Genomic DNA, 9,119 nt, shown 5'->3' on the forward strand with positions numbered 1-9,119 from the left:
TTTTGCTACCTCTTAATAACGAATGTAGCATTCAAGTTTGATAAAGAAGGCTAACAAAGAATCATGAAAATATTCTCATTTTCTCAATATGTTAAACATCAACCGAATGATGCTTGGATTTATAGGTTATCAAATGATACTTGGATATATGTTTCTTCATTTGAAACACACTTTTGGTGTAAATTAGTGATCATTAGATGATTTATACTCTACATGTTTCACTATGCGACACTCTTTTATTTTTAGTTCGTTCCACGAAGAATATCATATTATAATAAAAAATAATTTAACTTAAAATTCTTCTTTTATCCTCAACCAAACAAATATCTAAGAATTGTTTCTGATCATAATTTTCAACATTTTTTTTTCTTAAATACCATGATATATCTGATGGTGCTATGGTACCGAGGGGAGTGGCGCTAAGAATGATCTTCAATCTGGAACTGTTAGAAACATGGGGATGTAGCTCAGATGGTAGAGCGCTCGCTTAGCATGCGAGAGGCACGGGGATCGATACCCCGCATCTCCAGTAATTTTACAACTTTTTCTATTGGGCCCAAATGAAAATAGGTCCATTTGACACTGGATAGTAGTGAAGCCCATCCAATTAAGCCTACTTTTTGCTTCTATTGGGCTCAAGGGAAAATAGGTCCATTTGATACCAGACATAGTTGGGAAGTCCATCCAACTAAGCCTACTTTTTGCTTCTATTAGGCCCAAGTGAAAATAGGTCCATTTGACACCAGATATAGTAGTGAAGCCTATCCCACTAAGCCTACTTTTTGCTTCTATATATTGGGCCCAAGTGAAAATAGGTTCATTTGAGACTGGACATAGTGGTCAAGCCCATCCAACTAAGCCTACTTTTTCCTTCTATATATTGGCCCAAGTGAAAATAGGTCCATTTGACAGCAAACATAGTAATGAAGCCCATCATACTAATCCTATTTTTTGCTTCTATTGGGCCCTTAGGTCCATTTGACGCCCGACATAGTAGTGAAGCCCATCTAACTAAGCCTACTTTTTGCTTTCTATATATTGGGCCCAAATGAAAATAGGCATTTGACACCAAACATGTAGTGAAACCCATCCAACTAAGCCTACTTTTTGCTTCTATTGGGCCCAATTGAAAATAGGTCCAATGGACACTAACATTAATAGCGAAGCCCATAAAACTAAGCCTGAACCCAATGTAATCTGATTACACAATCATGGTTTAGTGTGGCCATTCTCCTCCTTTGGGCTAGTTAGGTATGTCAACGACACTAATCAACGGCGGTGTCAAAATTTTCATTTAAAAAAAAAAAAAAATTAAAATATAAAAGAGTAAATATGAATAAATCGATGAGATGCTCGAGGAAGCGCCGACATTTTCCTCAGCACAATACACAATCGATCTCTTTGTTTGCTATTTATTAAATGTATTCACTCCATTATTCTGTTCACACCTCTGCATAGGCATATTTGTACATTAGGTTCATAATATGCCCCAAAAATCTATAGGATCGAGTTCAACACACATATATATATATATATATTGATAGAATCTTAAATCAATTAACACCAATAAATTCTTAATGGATTTTGTTAGATCAAACGTAGCTTTTACTTCCTCTACACTAATTATTTTTCACTCTACTAATTTGAATTCAGAGGAAGAAAAATGATTGATAAAGATAAGAATTTGACTAGTCCTATTTCCATATATTTATATTTTTTGGATTTGTAGTCATTTATTGGTCGAGCCACCGTCCCTGAATTTGTCTATTCTGAGCAAAAGGAAAACATACAAAACTTTGATTTGATGTCTATATAGAAAGTATGGGTCCAATTTGGTATCAATCGATACGTTTATAACAGGATTTTGTAAAAGATATGCACATAATTAACTTTGTATCACTTTTCAGAAAACACTGATAAATAAGAGTAGTAGTAGAAGTAAAACTGTAAAAGTAAGATTCGCATCGAAGTACATGTAAGGGAAAAAAAAGAATTTAGGTCTAGCTAAATCTTTCATATTATGATTGCGGAAAATAATACTCCTATCTTAGTTTTCTTATCATTGGAAAATTAAAATTCTTGAGGTGTGCGTCTAGTTTGTATGGATATCTACAATATTGTGAACTACTTTAACATGAGGATCCAACATTCGCTAAATGATCGATCATGATATATTGTCCAAGATCATATAATAAAGCGACAACATAATATTTCCTCAAATTAACATTATATTGAAACAGCTTAATTAGAACCAACACGGCTTGTGGTATAGTGGTGGATTACTCCATCCTTAATCAAAGGTCTCGAGCTGCATGCAGTGAGTGCACTATCCAAATTAGTCGATGCACCATCACAGATACCAGACACCGAGCGGAGGAAAAAAAAAAAAAGAAACAACTTAAACTAGGAGAACATTTGATCCAACAACAACACCATAGCCATGGCAAAACCAGAATCAAATCCAGGCATTACAACTAATACAAAAACTTCTAATCCAAAAGTAACACCACCACTTACTGCTTGTTTCTTCCTAATTTCTGCCACTACATTTCTTGATTTTGCATCCAAAACTTTGCATGTTCTGTTTGCATATGACCCTTCAATAATATAAGAATACCTCTTGTCTGATGATGTTCCATGATAATAAACATGAGCAAGTACATTAATGTTACTATGTAAAATCTTCATTTGTTTCTTTACACAAAATATTGGTTTTTTTCTTGATGATGATGATGTCTTGGTAGTGCTAGTAGTGTTGTAATCATGATCTCCAAGTACTTCCCCTTCATATATGAACCAATTGTTGTCTACTATCCTTAGCTTCTGCAAAATCACAAAAAATAAGATTAATAAACACTTTCTATCCAGTGACAAAGTAAGAATTTTCACTAATTTAAAATATGAAGAAACTAAGTCAATTTATGACTCCTCCATTACAATTACTTGTTCTTATACCTTTTAGATGACTTAATTGTTTAAACTTCTTAATTATAAAATTAGTCTACCTAATTAATTGTTGTTGATATTTGTTACACTTGTTGAATGAAGTTGTGCTCTTATGGTCAATATCTTGTAACGTCAGTCACACGCAGAAAAATAAGATCACATTTTAAAAGCACACAGATAATATACAAATATCTTGTACTTTGTTATAAAAAAAAAAATTGAACTTTTTAAATTATTTGATCATGTATATGAATGAAAAATAAACCAAGAATATTTTACCCAGAGGAAAACACACACATAATGAAGACTCCGTATTACTTTTTTCTTTATCCGTTTCAATTTATTTAGCTTAATTGTTGTATTTATACAGTAAAAAATATTTTCTTTGAACATAAATTTTTCTTCGGCTTTTTAAATATTTTGAATTATTAACTACTTAAGATAAAAGTAAAATAAATAAATAAACAAGAGTATTAATTACCTTATGCTTACATATGGTGAGAATGGGTTTCCCAGAAGCATCCATAAGAATAGTTTGGTCACGTCGACCAGAATAATTATCAACTCTATACACTAAATTTCCATCAGCACCAATAACTGTAAATCCTTTACAGCTAAATATAAGTGATTTTCTCCATACTGTTAAGCTTATACATGGCGACGACGACGACGAAGAGGTTGACGTAGATATTAATTCCTTGCATCTGCTATTATTTTTCTTGAAATCATGTACTAATTGGTCTTCATGATTGAAAGATCTGCAACTTATGGATTTTAAGAAGAGAGCCATTTCTTTTTCTTTTTTAATTCTCTCTCTAGAGCTAAATATATATATGTTTTGTTTTTTGGAACTTTTTGGCTAACGTAAGATAGGAGAACAGAGATATTTATAGACGCTAGTAAGAATTCTTTTTGTTGCTGTAATTAATTATTTATTCTGTTGTTTGTAAGGAGGGAGACAGATAAATACTTCTCCATTTATTTTTACTCGTTCATTATTTCAATAATAAATTATCACTTTTAATATATGAAGATAAATAGTCATTTTTTTTAATTTTACTTTTAAAATTAATTATTTATTCTCATAATAATTTTTTAAGACTTAATATTAAACATCAATTAATAAAGATAGTGCGTTATATAAATTGTTGTTTTCGTACCAAATTCAAATGTGGTAAATAAAGGTATATGTGACATGTGGCTGTTGGACATTGGTCAAAGCAGTATATTTTTCTTTTTTTAATCAAACACAAATTCCGAAAGAAACTACGTCCTTACGTTTACCTAACTTCATATCTCATGCAATTTGATGACTTTTAAAGACAATTACTTGGTTGATGGATAAGTTCTCTTCTCAACTTGATCTTAATGAGGAATTTTCTCACATACTCCATCCGTTCAAAATTATTTATAATTTTTTAACTTGGTATATCTATTTTCAAAATAAAAATTGACATAGTGTTATAAATATACCATATATAGTGAATGTCTATTTTATCATATATAGTGAATACCTACTTTACCATATTGTGTATGTCTATTTATGGAAAAGCTACAAATCTCAGGGTTAGTTTTCCCTTATAAATAAAGGGTTTTTCTTCATTGTAATTCATTCATCAAGAGAATCCCTCGAGAGAATGAAATAAGAATTATACTCTTTATTTTCCGTCTTCTCTATTTTTTCTTGTTTTATAACACGTTATCAGTACGAGACTCTGCCAAAGAAGGTAAAGATAATTTCAAGGATAGTAATTTCATATGTTATCTGTGTTTTGCTCCTAATAATATAATTATTGTTGAATTTTAAAAAAAAATAATTGATTCGGAACCATTTATGTTTTAAATTGATTCCTCAAGAATAATATTATCAAAACGGATGATAATATATTGGGTTTAAGTCCCATCGATTTATGCCTAAGACGTCTTTATATGGGTAAGACGTTGAGTTTGAATCTCAATGCACCATATTGATGATATGATGATGACTAAGGCAAAATAATATAATTTTAATGAAAAGTCATGAAATATATCCTATAAAATATGCTCCATTCCATTAAGTGAATGTGGTAGCAATATATGATAAGTCTGAAATATGGCAACTTACTTCATTCTTGAAGTGTATGTGATAGTAGTGTATAATATGTTTGAAAGAAGACAAGTGATTGAATGCACGAATATACGCGTGGAGAGACAATATGATAATGATCATCAAAAGTGATGATATTTTCACACGCATATTATGATCATAAGATATGTTAGAGAAAAATTCTCTACATTATATGTATGTCTCGATATGCTCCTGAAGTAGCAATATCATGAAAGAGGTTATCAGCTATCAAAATTTGATAGACTTAATGCACGATTATATTCCATTCCCGGGGAATGAGAATTTCGATTGTTTCAATACAAACGTGCACTTGATTGTAATGGTATCACAACTCACTTTCGAATGAGGTAAAATAACTAAGAAGAGTTAAGTTGAAATCTACTTCTGAAGTAGTAGATCTGAAATTAACTAAAGTAAAAAGGTGCATGTCATGGTAAACTTGGAGTTTGCTGGAATAAAATTTCATAAATTGACATGAACGATTGTGACATCTCAAAGATGTGCATACTGAGTATTGAACATATATTGAAGAATTAGAAACTTCTTCATTACTTTTAATGTTGCTTGTTCTCATGATAAGTTGGTTGGACCAACTAATTTTGGGATTGGATTCCATAAAATCTAAAAAGTGTAAAAGATGAATATGAGCCCGTTCACTATTCATGTGATCTATTAAGATATATCGATATAAGATGATCACTTGTACGTTTACTATCAACCTGTAGTTTGACATTCATAAAGTTGTTTGCTCAATAAAATTGAGTTAAGAGCATAGCTTTCAGATTGTGCAATCAAGACAATTAATCTTAATGATGATGATTTAACATTAAATGCCTTCGATAAATAAGCTAAACCATTGTTAATGAGAACCAAATTTCATGTGTTGGTCTGAAATATGATATGCACTTGTATGCATTAGACCAATAAATTATGATTATTTTTTCCCTCTCAATTGGTTCAAGGTCAGGAACCAACTATTCCATCTAATAATTTTGATGTGGAGTATACGATTAATGAATATACTATGATGCACAAAGATGGAGGATGTACGTTAGTTTTCCTAACATAAGGGGGAGAATATAAGCAGTTATGAAGTATGTTAGGAATTATCATCAGATCCTCATTCAAAAGATAATTCAATTCAAATGCCGAAAGTATCTCATACTTAAGCTGCAAGTGCTCCTATTTTGTGTCCCTGAAGGACAAAGTCTATGCACGTATGAAGCGTGATAGACCAATCGGTTCCAAATGAAATCATCCTCGAAAAGGATAAGGAACGAATAATCATAATAAGAAGGCAATGTGTTTTTGAAGAGCTTATGACATAACACTTCATGAAACTTTATGAAAGGTTAAAGTACCTGAAAATAATGAAGTGATGAGATATCAAAAAGTTATGTCACATTATGAATCGATACGAAATGATATATCATCAATATCCTCGATACAGTATTGGCTTAATATTGTGAAAGATTATGAGAATCTGAGTTCTACGTTTATTTAAGCATGCTGACGTAGAAATATTTATCAAGTGATATGAAAGGATGCACCTTGGTAAGTGAACTTATTTGATTTGCACTCCACGCACTTGAAGATGTCACACGTGAAATGTTGAATATTGTCACTTGACAAAATATATCTTGCAAATACTATAAGGCCTGATATAGCCTTTTTTTGAGTAATTGTTAGCAAGATATAGTTCTGCTCCTACTAGGAGACATTGAAATGGGATCAAATATATGATCTTAGTTTATTCTAAGGATTGCAGTCCCGATCTTGTTGATTATGCTGATGATGGTTATTTAACCTGTATAAATCTTGATCTCAAACATGTAATGTGTTTATATGTGGAGATACTGCCATATCTTGGAGATATACAAAGCAATCTATCTAGCTACTTCAATGAACAATGCTGAGATAATAGTTATTCATGAAGCTATCCGAGAATGTGTATGGTTGAGGTACATGATACATCTAATTCGAGAAAAATATGGTTTGAAATGTGATAAAGTACCCATAATTTTTATGAAGATAATGCAACATGCATAGCACAACTTAATGGAGGATTCATAAAAGGAGATAGAATGAAGCATATTTTGTCAAAACTTTTCTATACACATGATCTCCAAAAGAATGATGTTATTAATATGCAATAGATTCGTTCAAGCGACAATGTAGCTGATTTATTCACCAAATTTCCTCCAACTGCAACTTTCAAGAAGATGGTGCACAAGATCGGGATGCAAAAGTTCAAGAATGTTCTCACTAGGGGGAGCAAATACGCGTTGTACTCTTTTTTCCTTTCAAGGTTTTGTCCCACTGGGTTTTCCTTGTAAGGTTTTTAATGAGGCTGCCTATATGCGTATTGTTAAAGATGTGTACTCTTTTTCCTTCACTAGATTTTTTTCCCACTGAATTTTTCTAGTAAGGTATTAACGAGACACATTATCTATCAATTAGACATTCAAGGGGGAGTGTTATAAATATACCATATATAGTGAATATCTATTTTACCATATATAGTGAATAACTACTTTACCATATTGTGTTAGTTTTTCCCTATAAATAAAAGGGTTTTTTTTCATTGTAATTCATCTATCAAGAGAATCCCTCAAGAGAATGAAATAAGAATTACTCTCTCTATTCTCTCTACTCTTCTTCTTGTTCTTTATTGTTTTATAACACATAGTGATTTTTACAGGCTACTGGCTATCCCTATTAATTGATTTGAAAATAATTTGGAGAATAAACAATTATATTAAAAGTAAATTTTTTTTATCATTTTTTGTTATGTCAAAAATGACAAATAAAAATAAAAATAAGCGACAAATAAGTTTGAACGAATTAGGGTTGTTTATCGGTTGGATAATTATACTTAGCGGTTCGGCTTATTGGTTATCTTTTTTTTAAATATACTAATCTGCTTACCACCCAATAAGATAACGGTTGGTTCAGTATCGGATTAGCAATTAACGGATGGTTATCAGATGGTGTAACTGATAAATTTAAGAGAGAATGAAATATCGAGCGATTATTGGTAGTTCCTCCGTTTCTTCACCGTCTAAGTGGTTTGTATACTATGATCTATTTATCAATCTTTTAGGCTTCTTGAATTTTGTTCGGATAGTTATTTAATAGGTTAAAACATCGAATCAAATAAGTTTTTTCTTCTAGACCTAAAATGTATGTAGAAACATTTTTAATTATTGGATTGACAGAAAAAAATTAAAACTTTAATATTATTTGAATTTTTATATTTTATATCAAATTTTGTGAAGGACACATTTGAGTTGTTTCATTTTTATTGCGGTCCTTTGTGTTGTCAAGAATAATTTATGTTTTGCTTTAAGAATTAATTTCTGATTTTCTTTACATTTTAGGGAGTTTGACTGCATTTTATGGTTAGATGTCATAAGAAGTGACATGTTATTTTCTAAACTAAGAAGTGAATAGAATAATAAATGGAGTTTTATATGTTTGATTGACAAAAAGTACTTATATATCTAAGGGTAAAAATATAATTATAATAATTCTTAATGGGTTAACGGTTTACCCGATAAGAAAATTGAGTAATCCGTCTCCGCACCAATAAGCCATTAATTATAAAATTTTGATCCGTTCTCCAACCATTAATCCGATAACCCATTACCAATTAGCCAATAAATTAATTTTGCGATTGGGTCAACGATTAGTATTTATATCTTAGCTAGCTACAGATAATTATTTATGGCAAGTGTGATCTTTTACTTATAACATTAATATGGTAAACTACTTGTTAAAATAGATTAAATTAATTATTTGTAAATGACCTTCTTCGAAAGATAGTAGATTAATTATAAATAGTGATGGAGTCAAGATTTTTACAAAATATATATATAAAAAAAAATCAAAAAAATAATAATAAACTCAATATATATAAAAAAAATAATTATAATTTTATATAAATACTAGTATATAATTTTTTATCGAATGAGGCTCGGATAAATTAATTAAAACATGAAATAATTGAAACAATACAAAATACACCCTCAAGTGTTACTAGTCAAACTTTGATGACTGTTGGAAA

General features: G+C 30.6%; 1 protein-coding gene and 1 non-coding gene across 2 annotated transcripts; one reads left to right on the plus strand and one right to left on the minus strand.

Annotated features, from left to right (window-relative positions):
• Positions 1-456: 456 nt before the first annotated feature.
• Positions 457-529, plus strand: TRNAA-AGC. Its single transcript has one exon. It is a non-coding gene; the product is annotated as a tRNA-Ala (tRNA).
• Positions 530-2,189: 1,660 nt separating this feature from the next.
• On the minus strand, positions 2,190-3,814 carry LOC107852113 (protein LURP-one-related 17). Its single transcript, XM_016697160.2, has 2 exons — positions 3,428-3,814; positions 2,190-2,823 (listed from the first exon to the last, which is right to left on the minus strand). The coding sequence occupies exons 1-2, from the start codon at positions 3,734-3,736 to the stop codon at positions 2,404-2,406; spliced, it is 729 nt and encodes a 242-aa protein (XP_016552646.2). The 5' UTR covers positions 3,737-3,814; the 3' UTR covers positions 2,190-2,403.
• Between the last annotated feature and the right edge of the window lie 5,305 nt (positions 3,815-9,119).

Source organism: Capsicum annuum, chromosome 1, assembly GCF_002878395.1.
Source record: "Capsicum annuum cultivar UCD-10X-F1 chromosome 1, UCD10Xv1.1, whole genome shotgun sequence".
Taxonomy (NCBI): Eukaryota; Viridiplantae; Streptophyta; class Magnoliopsida; order Solanales; family Solanaceae; genus Capsicum; species Capsicum annuum.

Excerpts from the sequence above, each read along its gene's own strand:
- LOC107852113 (XM_016697160.2), bottom strand. The coding sequence starts at position 3,736 with ATGGCTCTCTTCTTAAAATCCATAAGTTGCAGATCTTTCAATCATGAA. Across the intron at positions 2,824-3,427 it reads TCACCATATGTAAGCATAAG|AAGCTAAGGATAGTAGACAA; the intron begins GTAATTAATACT and ends GTGATTTTGCAG.